This window comes from Dendrobates tinctorius, unplaced genomic scaffold (genome assembly GCF_039654945.1).
Source record: "Dendrobates tinctorius isolate UK_male_01 unplaced genomic scaffold, ASM3965494v1 ptg000273l, whole genome shotgun sequence".
NCBI classification, from domain to species: Eukaryota; Metazoa; Chordata; class Amphibia; order Anura; family Dendrobatidae; genus Dendrobates; species Dendrobates tinctorius.
The window spans coordinates 1708255-1735466 of NW_027361940.1; the positions used below are offsets into that span (position 1 = coordinate 1708255).

Genomic DNA, 27212 nt, shown 5'->3' on the forward strand with positions numbered 1-27212 from the left:
GCACACGGGTCCCTGTCAGGACAGGAAACCCAACTGAAGCGAGGGAGAGGTACCGCCCCTTTTATCTTCAGTAGGGTTCCTGTCCTGGCTGGGCGGATCCCCTCATGTGTGCCGTCATGGGAGACGGGAAAAATAAGTTGCAATGCCAAACTAAGGCTGAAGAGGGCAGTGTAGTATTAAATAATTTACATCCTCCCAAGGCAAGATGGGGAGCCGTTTTCACAAGTGTATCATGTAAGGAATAGAGAACACACTTACCATATAACATACATTAGTAATTGTTTTTTTCTGGTCACTACATGAGCATTTATTTTCTTTGTTTAAAGAATCATATGGGGCCCATCATTCAGTATGGAGCAATATATGGGGCCCATCCTATACTATATGGGGCCATTATATATGGAGCCCATCATTCAGTATGGAGCAATACATGAGGCCCATCCTATACTATATGGGGCCATTATATATGGAGCCCATCATTCAGTATGGAGCAATACATGAGGCCCATCCTATACTATATGGGGCCATTATATATGGAGCCCATCATTCAGTATGGAGCAATACATGAGGCCCATCCTATACTATATGGGGCCATTATATATGGAGCCCATCATTCAGTATGGAGCAATACATGAGGCCCATCCTATACTATATGGGGCCATTATATATGGAGCCCATCATGTACTGGATGAAGTTACTCAAAGTTATGGGTCTGTTCTCACTGCTGACTTGCAGCCCAGCACAGGGAGTGGTGGAAAACTTTGTAGGAGAAGCCCATAATGGGGGGAGGGGGGTGACAGGAAGTGAAGCTGAAAGCTGTACATGGAATTAGGGGCATTATCCTTGAACATTAATGGCAAAACCAGCAACAGTCACATGAGTGACTAACTATGCAGCCCTTGCTCCACTCGGCAAGAAAGTCAGCAATCCCAGGAGGATTGTGTTCTGCTGGCTCCTAAACTTTGCACAGCTCCTCTCGGGCGTGTTGCACATCGCGCTGCTCTGCCCTCCCAGATCCTTGTTAGTGCCTTTTTCTTAACTCAGGAGAGTGTAAGAATGTGAATTTTTTGTCTTCTGCTCCCTTAGGTTATGTATGTGGTCACAGCAGTCAGGTAGCAAGCCTTGCTGTTAGATCAGGACCAAAGGTGCTTGAGCGTAAGGCCTGTGGCCATTGTGGCAGCAGTTGGAAGAACCTTAGATCTACATGGCACCGGATCACAGGGCTGCAAACGTTAGAAACAAATCTGACCGATCCTCACCCTTCTGTAAAAGAAAAAAAAAAAAAAAAATTATATTCAAACAAGAAATAAGTTACTTATTAGGGTCCAATCTTGGCCACATTATAATCAGGGCACGTTATACCGATGTTAAAGGATTCATTTAATTTTACTCCACGACACCAAATTTTACACCAAAATATTTTATTCTCCAGTTTGCGTCTACAGAATTCTACCCGGCGCTTTACCAAGAGGGCGAGCAAGTCACAATCAGTCCAGACCACAATGGATGAAGCTGCGATGTCAGATGGAGATGCTGTTCTCAATGTGATTTGGGTCCAAGTACAGGTAGGACAAGCGCCGGCTCTGGTTCTTCTCATTAATTATCTTGGATATCTCGGCAAGTTTCTCTTTAAATTCCTGAATGTGTTTTTTGGGGGTTTCCTCGATGAAGTGCACTTCGTGATAATTACCAAGACGTTTCTGTAACATACAAAATAAAAAAGGATAAGACCAAGTATCGAATAGGTTAGTGAAAGCTACTGGTGGTAAATTCCCACCCGGTCCAGCGGCTCAGTGCTGAGTTGCCACACAGCAACCAGCTCCATAACTGTGGTGTTGACGTCAGACAAGGAATCCAGGATAGTCTGTAATGTGGTGGCCCCTTTGATTGAGGGAGGAGGGCTCTTCATAGATGGTGGTCCATTGGGCATCCAGGAAAAGAAGTCGAACTGCAAGGAAGACAGGAAAGTGTTTCTGCACGTTTAGCCATGAGATGTGTAGCCATGACCTAGGACAAGTTGAGATCCCTCTACACAGCTCGTTACATTGACTACGGCAGGTCCCAAATGTAATGGAATCACTGATTGTTTTGCAGAATCCTTATTCCCACAACACTGAGCAATATAACAATGCTGGATAATTGTAGCGATGGAGTGGTTAACGGTAGTGAGAGGTAGACCTTGTTGCTTCTGCTCACAGTTGCTGACGAAGACTGTCAACCATGGAGTTTGCTCGGAGCCATGCCTGCACCAACCCCAGAGGAAGGAAAAACGGAAGCATCTTCAGGCCAAGATGAAGACCTTGCTGGAGGTCAGTATTGTGTGCGACTCTTACGTTTTGCCACTTACTTGGCCAAGATTGACAGCTGCATGCCCTGCAGAACATCTGAAGACCACCATGGTCAGATATCTTACCAACGAGGACACAGTCTCCAGGGATGATGGGATTCCTGGTGAAGAGAGTCAGACAGTGATTAGAATTTATCACTTTGGTTTTATCATTTACAGACATGGAGAGCTTAAATCATCTCAAATTAGAGCAAGTGATGGGTAGAGTGTTGGCGCGCACAATCCAGGCAAACCGTTACGCTCTGAACTGCAGCACGGCTCCTGGTTTGTGTTGTAGTTCTCTGTGCAGAGTGGCTATGAGCGATGCTCTGAAGGACCTCACTCCCTTTGTCATCAAGATCAGCCTCCACTGATCATAAAGACCCAGCAGAACACCAGATTGGGTGTGATGGAGAACGCTCAGTGAGGAGCGAAGTCTCACAAGATCCACAGGACAGTCACAAGGTTGGAGCATTTTACACTAAGCACTGACCAAGGTTTTATTCACACCAGTATATATAAGCCAAACCCAGGTGTCTCGAAAACAGACTATAATTGAAAGATTGACAGCTGTTCTAAGCTTCACTCCTGGTTTGGAGGAACACTGATGCAAAATACTAGCTTGTGAATGAGGCCTTAAAGGGGTTTTAAAGTTTGGTTGGTTAGGCAGCATGAAAATAAGCAAGTTTGCAGTGGACTTTTTTTTAAATCTGCCGTCATTTTTCTGCAGTGAGCGTTTCTTTCCTAGGGTACAGCTGGTTTCCATGTAGCTTGCCTGTATTTCCTACTCAGACCCTGGCAGGAAGCATGTAGCACTTCTATTCCAGAGGAGGGGTTAACTCTTAACATCCCAGTCACCTCTGCAGTGCATTTCTATACATCAGTGATCTACATCCCTCCCATTTTCCAAAGTGATGCTCAGCCTGCAGCCGCTAATCATTGCTCTCACTGTCCAGAGCTCTCACTGTCCAGAGCTGTGTGTTTGCTCAAGTGTCCTGTTATCTCTATGTGTAACTACAGGGATTAGAGTGTAAGCTCCAGACAAAAACATTGATGTCTGAATGTGTTACAGCAGAACTTGTGCTGAGCTTTGTAGTTCTATTCACCTGAACTGTCGCTCAAAGATGAGACCCTGCCCAAAACCAGGTTATAAGGAAACTGCAGAGCTCTGAGCTGTTGGAGACATCTTGAGTATCATGTCTTTTTGCAAGTAACGGCTACACATTAAATACGGTTTTCCTCATAAGTGCTCTGCCTAAAGAACAGATCACTGCCATCTAAACTATACAGGGAAGAAAAGAAAAACAAGAAGGTAACCTTGTAAAGGCAGAAAAAGGATTACAGCTCTGGAGGACACAAATGAAGTAACCAGTTACTTATCCTCTCCATTGGTACGGTGGTGGAGCTGCCATTATCATGGTGATGTTACAACGGTCATACCTGAGGACTCGAGTTTCAGGAAGCCCCTCTCGTAGATCTCAGCCACCCAGTCCTGCAGTTCTGGATCCATCTGCACAGACTCGTCACTCTTATAATAGTAGTGCACAATGCCAGATACAAAGCTGGAAGGAGAGCGGAGATGGAGGGTTAGATCACAGCTTACTAAATACTATGGGGTCATCTCCAGACCCTCCCCAGTCATTAGATCTACAATTACCGGGATTGATCTATAAGGCACCACTGTCCTGATCTGGGCACTGCATGGTCCTACCCGTATACCATTGTGCTGAAGAATACACCCCACAAGTCAAGCTCAGTTTATAGCCCTTACATCACCCCATATTCGTCACCTCTCCATCGCCTCCCAGATCATCTTCCCATCATCTCTGTAGTAGTAGTTGGGAATGGACTCCAATCCTCGGGCCACGATGTCGTCAGGCAGACAGAGGCCGCTGTACGTCACCTCATGCATCGCCTTCTCCAGTAGAGCATTAATACCCTTCATACCAAGTACAGTATACTACAAAAGAAAGAATAGTGTTTAAGCACATGTAACCCAACCAAGAGGGAAGCCAACCTGCTGGCTGCACCTTGTAAGAGCCTTCAATACATCCCAGTGGCCAGAGTAATAATCACTATAACCTATTCTGGAAGCCACCAGTCCACGACAAGACCAGGTCCACCAGCTCCCACAGCCTTTGTAGGACAAAACCACTGAAGGAGCAAGCGGCTGCTGCCAGTCATTGCTCAATTGTCATGTCCAGCAGTAGGGTGAGCTCCACCGCTGAAGCAGTCAAGTAGAAAGACAAGGTCACTAATAGTTTTTGGGGCTTTCATCACTACAAGATAAACTACCACCAAGGAGGTTTCATAGAAACATTGTAGGAGAGAAAAGTGCACAAGACCATCGGGTGATAACCTTCTGTATGCAAGGAAAGTAGAAGCAAGGTGCTCACCTGAGCAGGTACAAGTCCTATGTACACCTAACCCCCATCAGCTGCCGCCTCGCGGCTGGAGACGATCTCCTCCAGGACAGGATTAGGATGAGATCACGACATCCGGCTGCTCTGCTGGAAGAATCATCCATGGGACCAACATGAGTGGAATGGGTTTTTATTTCCACAACGCCTTTCATGACAGGACTAGCATCTATTTAACATGAAATGGATGCAATGTTTCTCCCCCTCGTTTGACGCCAGTCCAGCCTTGAAATGCGTTGTAGAAATTAAAACCTGTCCCACTCATCTTGGTCCCAAGGATTCTTCATTCCAGCAGAGCAGCAGGATACTGTGTTATCCCAATTTGTCACCAAGGATGTTTGGCATTGCCTCTCAGTGAATCCACACTTTCCCTTTTCTTTTCATCCTTCAAACCGCACCACAAATCGAAGATGGGACAGGTGATGGCACTTAATCCAACGAGTTGTCGACCCATATAGCCAACTACTCAGTGACCGCACTATTTTTCCCCCATCCTTCCTCAGGACCAGGTGATTTGTTGGGAAGTAGAGTTTCCGTCCCGCTGTTATGTTGCTGCCCTGCGGTCGGTTGGGGTCATTCCTAATTAACCTTTATTGAGGAGCAATACAGTAATGTACGGTGTCAGTGCCCTGTATCCAGGGCATATGCTCTCCATTCCCCTTCTATGTCAGATTCTCCATCTGACACTCGGGCCTCACTATGGCTGGGTTGTCTGCACTGGTACTTTCAATCCTGAGATGCTGGTTCTGATCCCACCAGGTCTAATGTTTGAATGGGTTTGCTAAACATAGGGTTAATATTTGTCTGCAGCATGAAGTTCATAGCCATGTGAAGTGTAATGTATGCTGTGATAGTTATGTATAGTAATCAATGTGAAGGTAATTTATAATATAGGAGGTGACAATGTTTGCATATAACTGTGTGAAAGGTTAAGTCTGCCCAGCAACAGACTGCAGGGTCAGACAGTTATTTGTAGGGCCAGCCCATAGTGGGGAGGAGGATTGGTAATCTCTGGGTAGTGTCAGGAAATATTAAGTTAATGAAGATTGAGAGAATGAACAGGACACACTCAGGGAAGAAGATAATCATTGGTTTTGGGTGGAAACCAGTGACAAAGGAAGCAAGACTCACAGAACCTCAGTAGCGGCAGTGTTCTCCCTTACACAGGCAAGTTCTAGAATCTACAGTGAGAATACCGGAACGTCTTTAGGAGACTTAGTGAGTAGTCGTAGTGCTGAGACCCAAGAGCAGTGATTAGTGAGACGTCAGTGGGTGATCACAAATAGGAAGAGGATATCAGGAGAATCTCCTCCAGGTCTGTTCCCAGGGCAAGATTCGTCTGAGTGGCAGTACCACAGTGAAACATCGACCCAAGTGGTGCTACACTATTACAGAGGTCCTCTGCTTAAACTTATCTTTTACCAACATTCATCACTAGTTGTATGAGGGACTCACCTTATCAAAGACTCCGCCTGGAGAAATGAGTTGAATTCTGGCCAGTGTATTGATGTCCAGAGTATAGCGTAGATGGGGAACAACAAGCTAATGAGAAGAGGAAATAAAAATAAATAGGTTCTAAAATCTTCTCAACCAAGAATTAAATAACCTTAAAAAAAAAAAAAAAAAAAAAAAAAAGGCAACTGAGACAATCAACCCCCCCCCCCCCCAGATCATTGGCCACAACACTCCATATGCAGAGTGCCAATGATTGACAAGGTGGAAGCTGCTGGGTGCTGAAACCCATCAAGGAGTTGGAACCAGAGATCAGGCCTTCTATGGATCCATCAAATTATGAGCTATTCAGCTGCATGTCCTCCATACCAGGAATCAGGGGTAACGATTGGGGGATCCCCCTCACCTTGTACACTGGGTGGTTATGCGGCAGCTGCCGGTGGGTGGCTATATTAAATACTTCAGCAAAGAGATGGGTGTGGAGCAGATGGTAGACTATTTCATGGACCTGGAATTCAGCATTGCGCACCCAGATCTTGGCCAAGGTCCAGTCCCACTCATTGTCACTGGGCAAGAAGATCGGTGTCTGTTCTCCTGGAGTTTGACCCAACTGTAACAGAAGAAAGTGGACCAAATCCATAAAACCTCAAATGTGCAAATCATGTAGAGTGCATCAATGTGCATCGGGACCCAATGCACAGCATGTAAGGCCAAGTCCTAAGGCTATGGACATCTTGAAGTTTATCCTCCAGAGCTGCTGGTTCAGTGTTTGGGTATTCACATCCTCAGGCCAGGCATACAGGTCAATCTAAGAAGCCACAGCTGGTCACAGTTCACGAGACTGCAGTGGCCACCGGTGATGGGGGGGGGGGGGGGGGGGGGGTCAATGCAGGAGCTGATTACATGATCATGGTAATCTCACCAGGTAGATATCTAGAGAAGTATAAATAATGTAGGGGAGTTCACTCGTGCCGATCTACTGCTGTGGTCCCTCAGTCAGGCTGTATTTATAGTCAGTGCTGCCTTTGGCACCAACACCTTTTACTTGGACTCCCCTCTGCATTTTGGGAGAATTGGCAAGGATACCACCAATTTGAGGGGCTTTTCCACTACTGGGATGACCTTCTCAATGTTTTCTCCATGTAGGGGACAAAAACTGAACTTGGAAATTATAGGCCAACAATTTTAACTTCAACTGTGGGTAAAATCCTGGAGGGTTTTCTAAGAGATACTATACTGGAGTATCTGGAGAAGAATAACCTCATGACCCAATATCAACATGGGTTTACAAGGGACCGTTCCAGTCAGACTAATCTGATGAGCTTCTTTGAAGAGGTAAGGTCCGGACTGGACCAAGGGAATGCAGTGGACTTGGTGTACATGGACTTTTCATAAGCTTTTGATATGGTGCCACACAAAAGGTTGATACATAAAATGAGAACAATGGGGATAGGGGAAAATATGTGTAAGTGGGTTAAGAGCTGGCTCAGGGATAGGAAACAAAGGGTGGTTATTAATGGAGCACACTCGGACTGGGTCACAGTTAGCAGTGGGGTAACACAGGGGTCAGTATTGGGCCCTCTTCTTTTTAAGATTTATTAATGACCTCGTAGGGGGACAGAGTAGAATTTCAATATTTGCAAATGACACCAAACTCTGCAGGGTAATTAATACAGAGGAGGACAATTTTATATTACAGGAGGATTTACGTAAACTAGAAGCTTGGGCTGATAAATGGCAAAAGAGCTTTAATGGGGATAAATGTAAGGTCATGCACTTGGGTAGAACGAACAAGATGTATAATTATGTGCTTAATTGTAAAACACTAGGCAAAGCTGTCACTGAAAAAGACCTTGGTGTATGGGTGGACGACAAACTCACATTTAGCGGCCAGTGTCAGGCAGCTGCTGCAAAGGCAAATAAAATAATGGGATGCATTAAAAGAGGCCTAGATGCTCATGAGGAGAACATAATTTTACCTCTATATAAGTCACTAGTGCGACCACACTTAGAATACTGTGTACAGTTCTGGTCTCCAGTGTATAAGAAAGACATAGCTGAACTGGAGCGGGTGCAGAGAAGAGCGACCAAGGTTATTAGGGAACTAGGGGGTCTGCAATACCAAGACAGGTTATTACACTCGGGGTTATTTAGTTTAGAGAATCGAAGGCTTAGGGGTGATCTTATTACAATGTATAAATATATGCGGGGACAGTACAAAGACCTTTCTAATGATCTTTTTACTCTTAGACCTGTGACGGGGACAAGGGGGCATCCTCTACGTCTGGAGGAAAGAAGGTTTTAGGATACTCACAGACGCGGATTCTTTACTGTAAGAGCAGTGAGACTATGGAACTCTCTGCCATATGATGTTGTAATGAGTGATTCCCTACTAACATGTAAGAAGGGACTGGATGCCTTTCTAGGAAAGTATAATATTACAGGGTATATACACTAGTTTCCTTAATATTGCGTTGATCCAGGGAGCTCGTCTGATTGCCGTATGTGGAGTCGGGAAGGGATTTTTTTCCCCAATGTGAAGCTTACCGTTTGCCACATGGGGTTTTTCCCTTCCTCTGGATCAACATCTTAGGGCAGGTTAGGATATGGGGTGAACTAGATGGACTTAAAGTCTCCCTTCAACCTTAATAACTATGTTACTGTGTAAATTAAGTCGCCTCTGGTGGCAGTGCCGTTCTTTTAATGTTGACACCTGGTCTCCCAGGGGTTACATGACATTATGTCACATGAGCCCTGCATCCAATGTCACAAGAATGGCACTGTCACCAGAGGAGACTTACTTTACATGGAGAAAACATTGATTGAGGAGGTCATCGCAGTAGTGAAAAACCCCCTCGTGGGCTGTTGAGAATTTCATTTTTCAGAGAGAAAGGAATGAAATACCTGTGAATTCTCTTTCCGACCCAAAACCATAAATACAGCGATCCTAGCTGTGATCATATGCAATAGACATGACCAAAGAGATATACAGGGCCCTGCCTTCAGTGACCATGTTGGTGGTCTGTTGTCAGCAGACTAGAGCCCCGAGATCCTCCTCCTCCTACCTTCTTCTCACCTTTACTGTTAGTAGGCCTCATATGGACGCCGTCCTGGAACACCATCATGAAGGCCATCAGAAGAGGTGTCCAGGCTTCCATCAGGTAGCAAGGTGATGGCAGGGCTCTGGTCTACCAACTGGACTACAGATGCTGGGCCACAATTTGGTGAATCTTAGGCCCCCATCACACATAGCGACGCACCAGCGATCTCGACAACGATATGACCTGGTCAGGATCGCTGGTGTGTCACTACATGATCGCCGGTGAGCTGCCAAACAGGCAGATCTCACCAGCGACGACGCGGTAACAAGCGAGGGCATCGCTTAGAAACCCACGGTTTACCTTGGATACCAGCACACTGTTCTCCCGCCTGCCACCACGCAGCGATGCATGCTTGGCAGCAGGAGACCAATCAAAAACACGTCCACCCCTTTCCACAAGGATCAGCGATACCCGGCAGGGGGCCGGTCGCTGATACGTGTCACACAGCGATCTCGCTAGCAATCTCGCTGTGTGTGACGGGGGCTTTACTCCGATCCAACATGGCGTACATCCACTGAAGCCAATCGCTGGCCTCAGGAGCGATGCTTGCATGCATGACTGGCTGCAGTGGTCATGTGGCATCTTTGCTAGAATGGAAGGAATTATGCAAATAAGTTAAAAAAATATATATTACAAACCCCATACTTTTTTGTGGTGAATTGTGCACATTTTCCTTTAAAGCATTTTCTTTTAAAGGGGGTTCTCCACAGAAAGTTCCATAGACAAATTGACTTTAAAAATAGATCTTGAAATAATTTCCACAATTGGATGTGAAATAAAATGTTCCTGTGCCGAGATAATCTTATAAATGTGCCCCGCTGTATTTTGTGTAATGGTCGTGTCCGACCATACAGGAACATGATCTGATTGTACCACATCTCTTGGACAGGGGGAGCAAGAGACTATGCAGATCACAGCTGATTGTGAGGTAAAAACATGTCACTGCCCACCGTTAAAGGTTTTACCTCAAAGAATGAATAACTTTTGATCCCTGTGCCATCCTGTGTATAGTCTTTTGCTGTCCCTCTGCCCAGGAGCTGTGGTATGATCAGACTATACCTGTACAGTCAGACACGACCATTACACAGTACAGCGGGGGGATCTTTATGAGATTCTCAGCATAGGAACATTTTATTTTAACATCCAAGATGTATTGATTAAAATGAATCTTTGTTAGTGGGAAAACACACACACACACACACATATATATATTATACACACACACACACACACACACACACACATTCTCACAGGTGTGTATACTATTCTATCCTGTAGCTGATGCCTGGTGCAGTGAGTACGAGCTCACAGATGGGAAGATCTCACTGTGCAGTTGTGCCCCTGTCTTTGTACTTCAGCAGAGTCTTTGGCCCAGATTCACAGAAGAGGCGATCACCTCTGATCCATTGAACGGACGGCCATCTTGCAGGAGCTGCAGCCCCCACTCCTTATACAGTACACCTGCCGATTTTGGAGGTCTGGATCTCTGCAGACTGTAGCAGGATGAGGGGGAGGCCTTGCAGGATGGGCTTACATAGTGTGGAGCAGACCCCTCATCTGTACCGATTTACAGGTTCCTCGCTCCACTACTCAGAGCCAGATGGGTGCCGACGCTCCACCTGAGCTCAGGCTCTCTTCTGTGAGACAGACTCTGGTGAGGTCCTGCCTCCTTCCCCACTGCCGCCAGAACTGTTGTGTGTTAAAAAGTTAAAGGATTACCTATAAAATGCCGCCCCCTCCTCCCTGCCGCCCTAGGCACGTGCCCTCCTGTGCTTAGCTATAAATACAGCCCTGCCTTCAGTGATCAGTTGTGATCTGTGGGCAAAACTGCAACCCCACCACTGCATAAGAAAGCATTGCACAGTCCACAGATTTTAATGAACAGTGTCTCCCAAGTGGAAGACGCCCTGTCTGATAGTAGTTCTGAGCTGTGGATGTCCCTTCAATGACTCAGGATTGGAAGATGGACCTTCAGACACGCCTATAAGGCTTATGGCTGGACCTATGTCTTAAGGATGCAGAGTACAGCCAAAAGTAGGAGGATAAAATGCAAGATGCTAAATGCAGTGACGACAATACCTGGATAGCAATTGGGAGCAGCTGGTCCTGAGGGTCCTTCCAGAGCAGACACATAGGGGCAGCGATGTATTGCGGCTTCCCATTAATCAAGTCATTATTAGGAACTCCGTGGAGAATCTTGTAATCGGCCATAAAGACATTTCCGTTCTGTAAGATCAGTGGACAAGATGGAGAAGTCCACACAGGAGAAGACATGGTAAAGGTACAGCGTTATCATAGTCACTCACCTGCATCTCTTTTTCAAGGTCAGTGGAGGTACCCAGGGAGGAGGCCACCATGCTACTAGTGACCGGGAAGTTCTCCAGCAGTTTAGTGCATTTCTTTATCAGCATTGGGTTAACTCCATTCAGATACTGGTAACCAAAGAAGGAGTCTTCATTCCAGATCCTGGAGACCTCATCTGGAGAATGAAGAGGGGAATAAGGGATAGTACCCTCATTATAAAAGCATCCTCATACCATGGTCACCCAAGATAAAGAGATCTGAGGAATAAGCAATGAGTTCCCACTAGTCACAGTAAACCAGAGGAAGTTTATAGGGAGTCATTCTATGGCACCTTCTTTACCCAATGTTTCATGGTCTTTGGAGAACCCAACAAACCTAGAATTTATGGTTGTGTTGTAAAGAGTAATGCAAACATTTGTTGAAGTTGCATTTATGTAGACTAGATGTAATAATCTGGTACAGTAAGATATAGAGAAGCCTTAAGATCAGATGCAAGGTGGGTGTTCTTGGGAGATTAGTCATGGCTCATGTTTCTGGGGTTAAGAAAGCAATAAGATAGATGGCCATAATGTGGCACCCCTGAGGCTTCAGTCGCCACAGAGGTACTGCACCTTCTCCTAAGGTGTAGCGCCCCACCATCCAGGTAGGCTGGGAACTCCTTTCCGCATTCCAACACCTGCACCCCACACAACAGGGTAGTTCAGCAGGGACCCATCCATGCTTTATGCTGGAAAGGTCATAGGGTGCCTTTTGTGGTCCCTGGCTTCGTAACACAGGAGAGGCTGAGGACTGGTCTTAGTGGAACGAGCTCCCTAGGGAAGGAAGAGAAGGAGAAAGACGTAGACTGGAGACTACAGATTCCATAAGAGATAGAACAGATCAGAACGAAGGAGAATAGAAGGACGGTGAGAAGCAGGTTGAGAAAGATAGAGAACCCTTCCAGTCCAGAGAGCGCAAAGGCCGGGGCCCGGTCCCCAAGGTTGATTGGATCTTTATGTCCGGCAACAGACACCGGAGGAGTAGTGAGCCGCTAACGCCTTGCTCTCGTCATAGACTTGGGACACAACAGCAACTGAGTAGAGAGCCGGGACACAGTGAGGAGTCCCCGAAGCAGGCTACAGCTGTCTGTCATACAAGTAAAGACAAGGAACATCTAGAGAGAGGCATTCCAGGGTAACTAAGTACTGGAGTGCTTCGCACCTAAAGGCGCATTGGAGGAGTCACTCAGTAAGGTACATGTTGGCGGAGTGTGGAAGGGAGAATCCTATCTGGCCTGGAGGTTGGCTGGAGCCCTGACCTGGAGAACACAGTGCGGAGGCAGGCAGTGGAGTGAACTGCAAACAGTGAGTAAAGCTTTGGAACCGCATACTCTGGTGTCCTCCAGTTATTCCCGCACCGCTACACCTGGGTACCAGCCTCCATACCATTCTGCGCCTCTCCTCATCCATTGCACCTACACTGCCCTGAGACTACAACTCCACCTGTGGGGAGCTATACCATCTCTGCTGCACCACACTATCAGTCCCAGCGGATCTGCACGCAGCATTGGCTCAACACGTTACTTGCCAAACACCACGGGTGGCGTCACGAACTAGTCAACTAAGCTATAACACTATTGACATCACCGCCATTGATATTGGGCGCCCAGGGCCACAGACCGGGTCACCGCTGCTGTGACACATTCCCACCTTGACACCGGCCCGGTACTGAGCACCCCGCTGCCCTGGGCGTGTGAGGGCGACCCAATAACAAAGGATGGGTGGGAGGGAGACACCTGAAGTTTTGGTTTTCTTGAAGTAAAATATAGTCTTCATGTCTTCTAGATTTTTCCAGGAATCGGTGCAACTTATTAAACCTTTTAGTCTTACTTCAAGGGCTCTACAAGAAAATAAGAGGAGTTAAAGGGGCTTCAAGGGAGAAGGACCAAGAAGATCATAAATGCTTAGGACACAATATAAGTGCAGATATCCTTCACAAGATCAGCCATATATTTCATACATTCTCCAATGCAGCGATCTACTTCTATCAGCAGCTCGTCACTGGTCACCTGAGGCTGAGGAACAGTCCAGGCTCTGGTTCCGTCACTTAACCAATTAGCAAAAACAGGAATTCTTTATATCAATGTGTTGAGGCCTACCATGGATGCATCTACTAGGATCACCTCAGCTGCAGGTTTAATCCTAGAACACCACTAAGTTCACATGACCTTTTTCTATTAGACATTTGACCAGTGATGGAAGCTTCCAGACCATTTCACGGTGCAGTTGATTAATCTGGTCTAATCGCGATCCACTGACAACTTACGCCAAAAACTTTATGAAATGGAAGCTGACATTCTTTAAAATGGAGTACTGTTCATCAATGGGTAGATCATCTACATTATCTGCATCGATGCAGTATGGGACCCCGGGAGCCGCCAGCCTCCATCTGCAAAGTAACCATTAGAATTAGACAGAGGGGGACATGTTCTTCGGGTACCCCCATCATTTATAACCCATGGCCACCCTACTGCTAGGGACATGTGGCATCACTCACTTGTAAGCTTCTCTGTTCTTCTCCAGCTCTTCTGTCCTCTGAGCCACACAGACATTCCTGGAGGATCGTATACTGCCTGAAACAGCCAGTCACACCAAGTAGCATCACTGCCCACGAGATCTCCCAGCCCTTGTAAGACCTTCTAACCCAGTCTACCAGAGGTCCCTCAGGTAAGAGTGGTCACACCAAAGGTCTCCACTGTAAGAAAAGCTCCTGACATACTGTGCACTTCTCGCCAAGTGCATGAATGAAGTCCAGTGCACCTGATGGCAGAGTAGTGCTCCTGACCCTAAAGGTTTATGCCCATTTTGCTTTAAATTATTTTTTTCCCTTAAATGCCAAAATGAACAGACAGGTGACTGGAATATGGAGCACAATAGGTTCCCTATATGGAGCCACCTGTTTCAGAATGGGATTTACTTGCTGGATCATCTGACCATGTCAGGATTACTCACCTATCCCATGAGGGACCACCACATTGGTCTGGCTGGAGATCCACTGGTACATGGGGAACTGGTAGAGCTTTCCATTAGGGGAGGTGACATGGACGTACAGGACATACCAGGAGTCATCAACTCTGAACACATGAGTCTCTTTGCAGAGTCGCACAAATAGAAGCTTCCCAATATCCTGCTCAATGGTCAGATCAAAGTCACACACCTGGACAGGTAGAAAGAACATGGACCCACATTAGGATAGACACCCACCCTTACTGGCCGTAGACAACCGATCCATCTGTATGTAGAGCTGTCTAGTCCTCCTGTGCATATGGTGCAAGTCTGATCAACATTGAGGAGCTCAGTCTGGTACAGCCTCAATACCCAAAAAAGAACCTCAACCACTCCTGATACAATATAGCCTTGACAACCAGTTCCTCCATGCAGACATGGTCCCTAATCCCCAAGGTTATAAACCCCTGATGGCCAGATAGAGGCTTTTCATTGCCTAGTCACTAGCCTCATCTGATTATAAAGTGGTGTTGGCCACCTTCACAAATTCCTTGTGCATGCACTAATCGGTTCAGGGACTTCTAGCCATTTCCAATTAGGGTGTTCTGATCCTCAGTTTTCAGCCAGTCCTGGTTTGGAGGTGCCATTTATTGTGTCTGACATCTCAGGTCTGTGTGAAGGGAGATGGCTGAATGGCCCATTTCAATATCTCAGCCCTTCTACATCATAGCACAAGAGAAGAGACTGGCTTTGCTTCTGAATTGAGACATTGATCAACAAATCACCAATGATGTGAAACAGTAACTGGGGTGAAGTGGAGCTTCTGAAACCTGAACCATGGTCTACAGCTGAAGATCAGACACCTTTGGAAAGAGACATAATTAGACGTACATAAATACAAGTAGCCATCTGGAAGTTGTCAACACCTTTATGAAGACTATGGCAAAGTCCCAGAAAACTCATGCCAAGGACTAATTGAAAAGAAGACACGAGCACCACCACTGAGCTCAGGAACAAGTGGCTACTCCTTTCCAAGAAGGTCAATGCCAGGATCAAGACCAAAATCTGACTCAAAGGCCACTGGTGGTGACTTCATTTCTGTGACTGGTGGGATAGACTGGGAGAACAGGGATTTTACTACCCAAGGTTCTCACTTCAGTTGTCTGTACTACAAGACCACTCACCGATCCGTGGAACCACAAGTGGGACAGCTTCCTCTTGACACCCTCTCCTTTCTCCCCAATAAGACTGATGGAGACAGAGTCAATGGTCCCACAGAAGAGGTCCTCGCCTGTGGCTACCGTCACCTTGTAGCTCCCCATGTCTTCAGTAGATGCCCCACACTGAATCAGCCCTGCACGTGTAGAAGACAGGTCACTGGGCGCAAGTTAGCAGAAGGCATCTAATAAGTCAAATTATATCCCCAGAGAACAGATCACAAGTTACTGAAACAAACGTGACGACGTTAAAGAAACCAATCTACAGATGTGTCCAGAATCAGGATTAGAGACAAAGGGCGTCCATCACAAGCTTCAGAGCTGCAGTCACAATTCTGCTGGACAAAAGTCTGAATCTAAAGTTCTCGAAAGGCGTCTATGCTTTACTAAGAGTGACCATTTGGAGTATTAAAAAAAGTTTTGAAAATCAGACTGAATTTTAGATGCTCTTCTCCCTGTGCATCCGAGAACGTGTCTCCAGGTCAGAAGGTGCGTTTATATGCATTCCCACTGGGATCTGGAACTTAATATTTACTGATAGTCATTTTAGGGTCTTTTCTTAGTGGATGTTGCTCACAGGATAATTATATATAGAGCAGTGTAACGACCTCCCCAAATAACCCCCTGGGAAACCTCTGCTGGTAGTGACCCTACGAGCTTACACCAAAGAAGCCGCATAAAAAAACGACATGGAGTATTCGGAACAGCAAGGACTGGACGCACGAGCAGGCGGCAGATTCTCTAAGGTCACATTCACACTATCAGGATTTATAAGCCAAACCCCGGAGCGGGATCATCAGAGGAAAAGTCTGTATTCACCCGCTCGGGTCTTGGCTTACGAATACTGACCATGGCCCACCGGCCGATCGCTCCACGATGGATCAGGGCTACGGGACATCTCCGCTTAACATCGGGTCATTGCAGGCAACGTCCATCGAGCCAACAACGTGCAGAGAAACTAAAACCCCAAAACAGCAGAAATAAACGGATCCCAAAATATATATAAACCGAAGGAAAAAAAAGTGCTGAGAAAGCGTTCAGATGTGTCCCAGCACAACGTGGCCGCCCAAAAAGCGATGCCCACTGCGTCCTGGTGGCAAGAAGTCACCAACGGATCAGACCCCAAAACAAAGGGTGAAGCTTGGACGCCCCCTGTCCACGACCCCTGCACCGGACACTTACCCCTCTGCAGCAGGTGGAGGAGCGCAGGCAGGTGGGAATCAGCTTTATGGGCCGGTAACGACCTGCAGCCGTGGCCAGCAGGGCGGGGAGTGCTGCTCCGGAGAGGGGGACACTGCTTGGAGCAGATAACCCTTGAAATACCAAACATTTTTTTTTTTTATCTTTCCACCTGCTGCTCCTCGCTTTCTAGGCTTCGCACCTGCAGATGTTTCCGGAAGGATTTATTCGTGGTTCGCAGTAGTGTTTGGGGAAATATTACATTTATCACCTTCAGCCTTTTTTATTGAATTTTTTCACTTTTTTTTTTTTTACACTTTTCTCCATGAATCATTCATTTCAGGAAAATTTATCTTGAGCAGCAATTGTCAGACAAGTCCCGCAGCCAATATCCGCGCCGCTCGCTGGGGCGTGAGGTCACCGCCGGGAACTTACTGTTCAACAATGGCCGAATCGCACAATCAGCGGCCGTCGTACATGGAAGTCTACGGCACGAGAGACAAAAGCTCCGTCCACGGTGCGATTGTGGGCGCCAGGTCACACTGTGGCTCCTCACACCGTTACGGGGGCGGCACCGCGATACGTGTCGGGCGCTGCACTCTCTCCGCTCCTCTGGGAATCGCCGACTCGTCTGCAAACCGCATGGGATTTACACTGAGGTCTATGGAAAGGATTGTCAGGCAGCCGGCATCCGAATCCAACACCTGTATATATATACACTGCAGCACGATGCGGGGTGGAGACATAAGGCTGTGTGCACACGCTGCGGATTCTGCTGCGGTGTACAGTACCATTCAAATGAATGGGGAAAAAAACCTCTGTAGATGGCACGGATTTATCCGCGCGGTTTTCCTGCCGTTTTGAAACCGCAGAAAGAATTGACATGTCAGTTCTTTCTGCGGAATCCGCAGCGGGTTCCTATGTCCACCATTGTGGAGATGGTGAATCCGCAGATAATCCGCAGGTCTTTTGACCTGCGGTTTATCTGCAGTTTTTGCAAAATCCGTGCGGATTAATCCGCAGCGGATTCCGCAGCGTCTGCACACACCCTAAAGGGGAGAGGCAGGCTGTGTGCACACGTAGAGCTAGGTCCGGCGGATTTGGAAAAATCCACAGGTAAAATCTCAGGTCAAAATGCCTGCGGATTACCTGCGGATTACCTGCGGATTACCTGCGGATTACCTGCGGATTAGCCTGCGGATTAGCCTGCGGATTACCTGCGGATTAGCCTGCGGATTACCTGCGGATTAGCCTGCAGATTACCTGCGGATTAGCCTGCGGATTACCTGCGGATTAGCCTGCGGATTAGCCTGCGGATTACCTGCGGATTAGCCTGCAGATTAGCCTGCGGATTACCTGCGGATTAGCCTGCGGATTAGCCTGCGGATTAGCCTGCGGATTACCTGCGGATTAGCCTGAAGATTAGCCTGCGGATTACCTGCGGATTACCTGCGGATTAGCCTGCGGATTACCTGCGGATTAGCCTGCGGATTAGCCTGCGGATTAGCATCTCTACAATGGAGAAGGTGTGAAACCGCTGCGGATTCCGCACAAAGAATTGACATGCTGCAGATTGTAGCCCGCAGCAGAATCCGCACCGTGTGCACACGGCCTTATAGGGTCAACCAGAGGCCGGCGGAGAGGAAGCCACGAGGCCCCGAGATCAGCGAAGAGAACCTGAAGTGAAATGTAGAAAACTCCACCATTTATACCCGGACTATAAGGGGGACTGTGCTCCAGAGAGCGGTGACCAGCCACAGATACAAATGGCGGCAGCAGAGAAGGAAGAAACCTGCACAGCAATGGCCACACTCAGGGAAGGCGGCATAGACTTCTATGAGGCCGCGCACATTGGGAGCAGCTTGCTTGGAATGTGTCACGGCTTTTGTCAGAGGCCAGGGCGCCATCTAGTGCTCAGGCGCAGTAGTGTCAGCACTTCTCCAGGAGCGATTCCTATATGAGGGAGCAGCCGCCATGTCTTCTGTAGCCACCTCCATATTGGAAGCTTCCTCCCACATTACACTGGCCGCAGCCCTGGGATGGTTTCTACAGCTCCTTCTCCTTCTTCCCTCTATTCCTGGGATGTGACGCGCTGGCGGCCATTTCTTTGGCTCTGCTCCCTCATATAGGAATCGCTCCTGGAGAAGTGCTGACACTACTGCGCCTGAGCACTAGATGGCGCCCTGGCCTCTGACAAAAGCCGTGCAGACTATTGTGTGGCCGCTGCGGCCCTCGCGGCCAGGCGCTCCCAATGTGCGCGGCCTCATAGAAGTCTATGCCGCCTTCCCTGAGTGTGGCCATTGCTGTGCAGGTTTCTTCCTTCTCTGCTCCTGTGCACGGTGGCTTCCTCTCCGCCGGCCTCTGGCAAACCCCAACGCGTGCTGAAGCGTTTGTGACGCGGTGTCGCTTCTGGCATCAGACAGTTCTGCTGAGTAGGAGAACAGTGAAGAGACTGCGCGGTGGAGCAAACAGTGAAGAGACTGCGCGGTGGAGCAAACAGTGAAGAGACTGCGCGGTGGAGCAAACAGTGAAGAGACTGCGCGGTGGAGCACGGTGGGGCAGACAGTGAAGAGACAGCGTGGTGGAGCAAACAGTGAAGAGACAGCATGGTGGAGCAAACAGTGAAGAGACAGCATGGTGGAGCAAACAGTGAAGAGACTGCGCGGTGGAGCAAACAGTGAAGAGACTGCGCGGTGGAGCAAACAGTGAAGAGACTGCGCGGTGGAGCAAACAGTGAAGAGACTGCGCGGTGGAGCAAACAGTGAAGAGAATGCGCGGTGGAGCAAACAGTGAAGAGACTGCGCGGTGGAGCAAACAGTGAAGAGACTGCGCGGTGTGAAGGCCACATGGTGGAGCAAACAGTGAAGAGACTGCGCGGTGGAGCAAACAGTGAAGAGACTGTGCAGTGGAGCAAACAGTGAAGAGACTGTGCAGTGGAGCAAACAGTGAAGAGACTTCGCGGTGGAGCAAACAGTGAAGAGACTTCGCGGTGGAGCAAACAGTGAAGAGACTGCGCGGTGGAGCAAACAGTGAAGAGACTGCGCGGTGGAGCAAACAGTGAAGAGACTGCGCGGTGGAGCAAACAGTGAAGAGACTGCGCGGTGGAGCAAACAGTGAAGAGACTGCGCGGTGGAGCAAACAGTGAAGAGACTGCGCGGTGGAGCAAACAGTGAAGAGACTGCGCGGTGGAGCAAACAGTGAAGAGACTGCGCGGTGGAGCAAACAGTGAAGAGACTGCGCGGTGGAGCAAACAGTGAAGAGACTGCGCGGTGGAGCAAACAGTGAAGAGACTGCGCGGTGGAGCAAACAGTGAAGAGACTGCGCGGTAGGGCAGACAGTGAAGAGACTGCACGGTGTGAAGGCCACATGGTGGAGCAAACAGTGAAGAGACTGCGCAGTGGAGCAAACAGTGAAGAGACTGAGCAGTGGAGCAAACAGTGAAGAGACTGCGCAGTGGAGCAAACAGTGAAGAGACTGCGCAGTGGAGCAAACAGTGAAGAGACTGCGCAGTGGAGCAAACAGTGAAGAGACTGCGCAGTGGAGCATGGTGGGGCAGACAGTGAAGAGACTGCACGGTGTGAAGGCCACATGGTGGAGCAAACAGTGAAGAGACTGCGCGGTGGAGCACGGTGGGGCAAACAGTGAGGAGACTGCGCGGTGGAGCACAGTGTGAAGGCCACATGGTGGAGCAAACAGTGAAGAGACAGCGTGGTGGAGCACAGTGTGAAGGCCACATGGTGGAGCAAACAGTGAAGAGACAGCGTGGTGGAGCACAGTGTGAAGGCCACAGGGTGGAGCAAACAGTGAAGAGACAGCGTGGTGGAGCACAGTGTGAAGGCCACAGGGTGGAGCAAACAGTGAAGAGACAGCGTGGTGGAGCACAGTGTGAAGGCCACAAGGTGGAGCACGGTGGGGCAGAGGCGTTTTGGGGTGTCAATGTGGTGGAGCACGGTGGAGTGCGGCAGCTGATGAGGACACACCAAGTGGTGACAACAATTGTCAGGCAAGTCATTCAACCAAAAATGTTTGTTCCTTTGGGATTTACAGTCATGTGACTATTGTCGTAAAAGGAAAGAAGCCAAATCACTGCCCAGCGGCCGGAGTGCGTGGCCATCACATGCACTGGTATTGACGGCTATGGCAGCCTAGTGCGACTTGTGACCAGAAACAGCAGATAAAACCCATCTGGCCTCATGTGTCCGAATCACAGGTCGCGGTGACAGACCGGGGGAAGCATTAGGCTAAATGGCGACCTGGGACGTGACACAGGCGGTGCACCGAACCATTGCCACATAGCAGAACAAAAATGGCAAATAGAGACCTTAAAACATAACATTTATTGATTATTGTTAAAAATGCAAGGACACAAAACCTATAAAAGTCAATGTCCCTCATTAGGACAAGCCAAAAACTAGCCGAAACAGTCGAATCGGAGGACCGACTGTATCATAAAACCACCAATCCCAGTACCACTGGTGTGGCGCCCCCAGGAGCATGGCCGCCACAATGGCTTTGCCTTCCTCCAGGGATGGGTAATACCAGGCTTGGAGGCAATGATGGGTCTCTCTCACAGTCAATCTATACATGCAACACAGTTCCACTCCAGACCAGCAGGGGGAACTCTGAACCGGGATTAAGGGGAAGAGTGCTCTCTGAGGGCCACGAGGAAGGAGTGGTCAGTTAGTCTGCGGAGGGTGAAGTGTGCAGACGTGTAGAGAAGCTGGAGGTTGAGCTGAGGAAGAAGAACTCCCTCAGCTTGAGAGCGCATGAACTGGAGCCTGGTCTCCACGGTTGTACGGATACTAAGGGTCCTACAGCAGATACCAGGGGAGTAGGAGGCTGTAAATGCCCTACTGCCATCTAAGACTTGAGGCACAACAGCAACTGAATAGAGAGCCAGGACTCAGAGAAGGGAGTCCCCGAGAGAGGCTACAGCTATGCAAGTACGGTTCTTGGGAACATCTGACAGGAGGAACTTCAGAGTACTGGAGTGCTTCATTCAAACAAGCGCTAGGGAAGGAGACTGCACAGCCCATCTGCTGAGAGAGAATCCCTGAGCTGCTTCCAGGCTAGCCTGCTCCAGCACCATCTGTAATCAGGACCCTGGACTGCATTTATCAAGTAAAGGTACAGAAATTGCACCCCGCTGTGTCTTGTCTGCTTCCTACCCTTCCGGCACTGCTACATCCCCGTGCCAACCACATCTACACTGCCCTGGGACTACAGCTTCACCTGTGGGGAGCTATTACGTCTTTGCTGCACCATACCAACAGTCCCAGAGGATCTGCACGCAGCGTCGGCTTAACATCTCCCTTGCCGAACACCACAGGTGGCGTCACATACTATTCCATTCCATTAACTACATTCCCCCATTACTTGGGCGCCCAGGGCCACGGACCGGGTCACCGCTGCTGTGACACATCCCGCTGACACTGGCCCGGTACCGAGTACCCCACAGCCCTGGGAGGGCGACCCAACTTAGCATCACAAACAGGATTACGAAGCCCGGTACCCCCTCGGGTCCTGTGTGCCATAGGCAGTGTTTGTGTACAAGACTGTGTGTGAAATTGGCACCAATTGCCGCGCTGCTTAGTGCGCACGGGAAGAATGAGGCAGGCCTTCGTGGGCGGTGCCTTCCGCAGAGCACGAAGTGCCGCGTGGGAAGAGAGGACAGCGCGAGAGGAGGAGGAGCTGAGGCCTACAGCCTGGAGCGTTGGGCCTGTGAAGCGGCCGCTGGTGAGCTCACACAACCCCCGGCCCTGGCTAACGTTAACTAGGGGGGGGAAAGAGGATGTCCGTGCCGAACGGCGATGCAGCGGCAGGCGCCGATGTCAACCCTGCAGCACCGCCAGGAGGAGCGCCTGCCACAGCGGTCCCCATCATGCCGCTGTCCATGCCCTACATACCGGGAGCGGCCTGGCTACCGCAGTACTCGGGTGAGTCACATACCCTGAGTGAATTTATAGAGAGACTGTGCAGTTTGTTTAAAGTCTACCCTCTGTCTGAAAGCCAGAAAGTGAATATCCTGATTGGACAGCTAACGGGTGCAGCACAGAGAGGTGAAAGCCTGGAAGGACAATGACAAAGAGACTGTTGCAAAGATCCTGGCCAAGCTGAGAAGCACCTTTGACACCCGCACTGCAGCTGAAATCAAGATGGGGTTCTTTGGCTGTAAACAGAAGGCGCAGGACAGTATCAGGGACTATGCTCTCAACCTGCAGGAGGCGCTGCGAGCAGTTAAGCAAATTGATCCTGACAGTGTAAAGCAGGAAGATAAACTGTTAAAGGAGCAGTTCATTGAAGGACTCCTGTCCAGTACCCACAGAGGACAGTTGTGTATCATAACCCTGCAAAACCCTGATCTGGACTTTGCTGATTTTAAGGACAGGGCTATTCGGGTTCTGCAAGAATCAACTGACAGCCGTCCAGCGCCCCCTAGATGCCCAGCGATCACCTACCATCAGGAAGCTACTTTTCCTTCCATCCCTGTGGAGGCCGATGCACAGACTCTGGATAAAGATCCAACTGAGGAGCTGCGTCTTCAGGTCCAGGAGTTGACCAAAGGGATGGCTGCACTTACTAAAACCGTGCAGTCCCTACAGGTGTCCTCCAAAGAAAAGATCCAGCTTGCTTCCAGTCCAGAGGATGTCCCGTGGCTCCGGAAGAGGAGAACCCCGCCACTCCGAGGGAGGAACAACGACCGCTATGATCAGGACGGACGTCCCATCTGTCGTCGCTGCTACAAGGCAGGTCATCTTGCAACATTTTGTCCTTTAAACGAGCAACCCCTGGGGCAGAGGGCCAACCCCCAGGAGTAGGACCACAAGGCCCAAGGAACTGGCGAGCCAAGTATGTTGGAGGGAGACTGATCCTTCCAGTGGTGACTGACGGCATCCCCATGAACGCTTTGCTGGACACTGGCTCCCAGGTGATCACTATGCCGTATATCCTCTACAAGCGGTATTGAGCTGATTCTGAACTCACCCGAGGCCCAACTGATGAACTGACAGTAGTTGCCAGTAATGGTCAGTCTTTACCACAGATAGGATGTAAAGAAATTACTGTTGAAGTGGGTCGGGTGGAGCTAAAATCTCATGGTCTGATGTTGATATTGATCGACGTGAATGTAATCCCATGATGACTCTTGGTACAAATGTAATTGAAAACTGTCTTTCCGAGGTTATTGTCTTGTTGCAACAGGTGGCTGAGACTGCTGGTTCCGGAGAACAAAGTCCTGCAGAAGGAGATCAGAGCCCTGATGCAAAGACAACGGGTGGAACTCTCTGGCGGAGAGATTGGTAGCGTCAGAGTGAGTGATCCCTTCCCCATTGCAATACCCCCCAGATGTGAAATGTTGGTTTGGTGTCGGGCAGCTAAAGGTCTTAGAGGGAGAGATTACCAGACATTGGTAGAACCTGTATACTCCGAGAGCAGGCCCACTGTCCTGACAGCCAGAGGGGTGGTTGATGTACGAAAGGGGAGAGTACCTGTACGCCTTTTGAATTGTGGGGAGGAGGAGGCCACAATACCTCGGTACGCCACAGTTGCTAAGCTGCTCAATGTCAATAACAACTCTTTGCAGGCAGCAGAGCCCTTGGTCTCATCCGATCAGGTGGAGGACAATGGCTCTGTGAAGCAGATGGAGTAGTGGTGCCAGCAACTGCAGGTGGGGACTGACTCTACACCTTCATACCAGAAAAATGGGGTTTACAGAGTGACACAAGAGTATGAGCGGGTATTCAGGAAACACCCACTAGATTTTGGGCAGACAAAAGGGGTTCAACATCATATCCCCACTGGAGACCATCCACCCATAAAGGAGAGGTACAGACCTATGCCCCCAACACAATACCAATGTGCTAAGAGTATGTTGAGAGAGATGAAGAAACCAGGGGTCATCAGAGACAGTTGTAGTCCCTGGGCAGCTCCAATAGTTTTTGTAAAGAAAAAGAATGGTACCATGAGAATGTGTGTTGATTACAGGAAAATTAACAGCATTACACATAAAGATGCCTACCCATTACCTATTATTGAGGAATCATTAGCTGCACTTAAAACTGCTAACTACTTTTCCACCAGCTGATGGAGTGCTGCCTGGGACACATGAACTTTGAGATGGTCCTGTTGTAACTGGATGAGGTCATTGTTTTCTCCAAAACCTATGATGATCATCTGGAACACCTGGCTGAAGTGTTTAAATCTTTGTCCAATTTTGGCCTGAAGGTGAAGCCCTCCAAGTGCAACCTCCTGAAGCCCGAGGTGCAGTACCTCGGTCATGTGGTCAGTGCAGAAGGTGAGGCACCAGATCCTGATAAGGTCACAGTCATCAGGGACTGGCCAAATCCCAGTAACCTCCATGAAGTGCGCCAATTCCTCGGGTTGGTAGGATACTACTGAAGATTCATCAAAGGCTTTACTGCAATAGCCACTCCTATGCAAAATCTTCTGGTGGGGCAGTCCAAGAATACGAAACCGAAAAATTCCACCTTTGAATGGACTGAAGAGTTGGAAAGGTCCTTCACCAGACTGAAGATGGCTCTCAGGGGATGAAGTTCAGACCTACCCAGATTATGACAAACCCTTTGTGCTGTACACTGATGCCAGCAACGTGGGACTAGGAGCAGTAATGTCGCAGGTACAGAATGGGAAAGAAAGAGTGATCTCCTACGCCAGCAGGAAGCTGCGCCCCACTGAAAGGAACCCAGACAACTGCAGTTCTTTCAAGCAGGAGTTCCTTGCCATAGTCTGGGCTGTCACCGAAAGGTTCAAACATTACCTAGCCTCCGCCAAGTTCACTATCTTCATGGACAACAACCCGTTGATGCACTTGGACACTGCAAAGCTGGGTGCACTGGAACAGCGATGGATGGCTCGGCTATCGAATTATGAGTTTACCATCAAGTACCGAGCAGGGCACAAGAATGCCAATGCTGATGCACTATCCAGAATGCCTAACCTACCAGATGCAGGAGAAGACCCTGAGGCTCTTGAAGAAATAGAGTTACCTCCCTTCTACCGGCCACTTGCGGCCCAACGAGTGAGAAACAGACGGTCTGGCTTGAAGGAGGTCACCCTGAATCCATTGCCCCATCATGACTGGGCAGAAACGCAAGATAGTGACCCTGCAGTCTGCCTGGTGAAGGAGCTACTGTCCCAAGCTGACTCACGCCCAGAGTCGGATGCTCCTGAAGAAACCCAGAAGTTGTGGATGGAGAGAGGCCGGCTGTTCATCTATGAAGGAAAGCTGTGTCGGAGGAGTATCAATGCCCGCACTCATGAGCTGGTCTGGCAGGTGGTAGTCCCAAAGAGAGAGGCATCAATGGTCCTGGAAGCATACCACAATGGAGCTGGACACTTCGGATGGAAGAAGTTGGATGCATTGCTCCGGGAGAGATTCTACTGGGCTGGTATGAGGAAAGCCATTGTAAAGTGGTGCCGGGAGTGTGGACAATGTAACCTGCGCAGAAAGGATCGAAACATCCAGAGAGCTCCTCAACAGGCAATCATCACCAAACAGCCCCTGGAGTTGGTGGCCCTGGACCATGTGAAGCTGGTCCCAAGCCGGTCAGGCTACATCTATGCTCTTACCATTGTGGACCACTACTCAAGATTCCTGGTAGTTGTGTCTTTCAAAGATCAGACAGCCAGAGCATTCCAACAGCACTTCTGCAGACCACATGGATATCCTGAGAGAGTGCTCACAGATCAAGGTCCAGCTTTCGAGGCAGAAGTGTTCCAGGAATTCTGTAACTTGTAAGGTTCAAAAATCCAAGATCACCTCCAATTGGAGTACAGATCAACACCAGAGCATTTCAAATGGTAAAATATAATTACTTTTATTAATACAAATATCAAAACATTAAAAGACATACAAGTTTCCAAAATCAGTGCAAAAAGAGAGGGACCTGCACCTCCCATTATGTGTTTTTCTGCTGCATGGTATAGAACCTCATAGCTACTAAGCAGTCAGTTGATGTATGCTCCTGGAAGGCTATACTATAAATGTCTGCTGCTTACTCAGACATGCAGAGTATAATGACTACACAGCACAAGCTCATCGGCTCAGATAAACCAAAGTTCTATAATCACATCCATGGTATACCTATGTAAACTAGTTAGCATTAGAGCTACTGAGGCCATTACCTGAATCCTGGCAGCGTTAATAGAAGTCCCCTGGGAGAAAAATCCCTCCACCCCGACATGCACGTTTCGCTCCCAGCTTCCTCAGG

At 48.7% G+C, this 27212-nt stretch overlaps 1 protein-coding gene across 7 annotated transcripts; it reads right to left on the minus strand.

Annotated features, from left to right (window-relative positions):
* Nucleotides 1–1404: 1404 nt before the first annotated feature.
* LOC141072446 (polyunsaturated fatty acid lipoxygenase ALOX15B-like) lies at nucleotides 1405–27212 on the minus strand. Of its 7 annotated transcripts, XR_012226684.1 has the most exons (16): nucleotides 16987–17149; nucleotides 15772–15941; nucleotides 14594–14798; nucleotides 14139–14214; nucleotides 13908–14030; nucleotides 13378–13481; nucleotides 11606–11778; nucleotides 11379–11525; nucleotides 6605–6808; nucleotides 6202–6288; nucleotides 4117–4286; nucleotides 3767–3888; nucleotides 2348–2448; nucleotides 2197–2243; nucleotides 1778–1948; nucleotides 1561–1700 (listed from the first exon to the last, which is right to left on the minus strand). XR_012226684.1 is itself a non-coding variant. In XM_073559713.1 (15 exons), exons 2-15 carry the CDS (start codon nucleotides 15907–15909, stop codon nucleotides 1521–1523), a joined length of 2001 nt encoding a protein of 666 aa, XP_073415814.1. In that variant the 5' UTR covers nucleotides 15910–15941; nucleotides 27127–27212; the 3' UTR covers nucleotides 1405–1520. The 7 variants fall into 7 exon arrangements, 5 of the variants coding, with proteins under 5 accessions (XP_073415814.1, XP_073415812.1, XP_073415813.1 ...); XM_073559713.1 differs by lacking the exons at nucleotides 2197–2243; nucleotides 16987–17149 and adding an exon at nucleotides 27127–27212 and having other exon boundaries at nucleotides 1405–1700; XM_073559711.1 differs by lacking the exon at nucleotides 2197–2243 and having other exon boundaries at nucleotides 1405–1700.

Excerpts from the sequence above, each read along its gene's own strand:
- LOC141072446 (XM_073559711.1), bottom strand. The coding sequence starts at position 17,134 with ATGTTTGGTATTTCAAGGGTTATCTGCTCCAAGCAGTGTCCCCCTCTC. Across the intron at positions 14,031-14,138 it reads AAGAACAGAGAAGCTTACAA|ATGGAGGCTGGCGGCTCCCG; the intron begins GTGAGTGATGCC and ends GTTACTTTGCAG. Across the intron at positions 6,289-6,604 it reads ATAACCACCCAGTGTACAAG|CTTGTTGTTCCCCATCTACG; the intron begins GTGAGGGGGATC and ends TCTTCTCATTAG.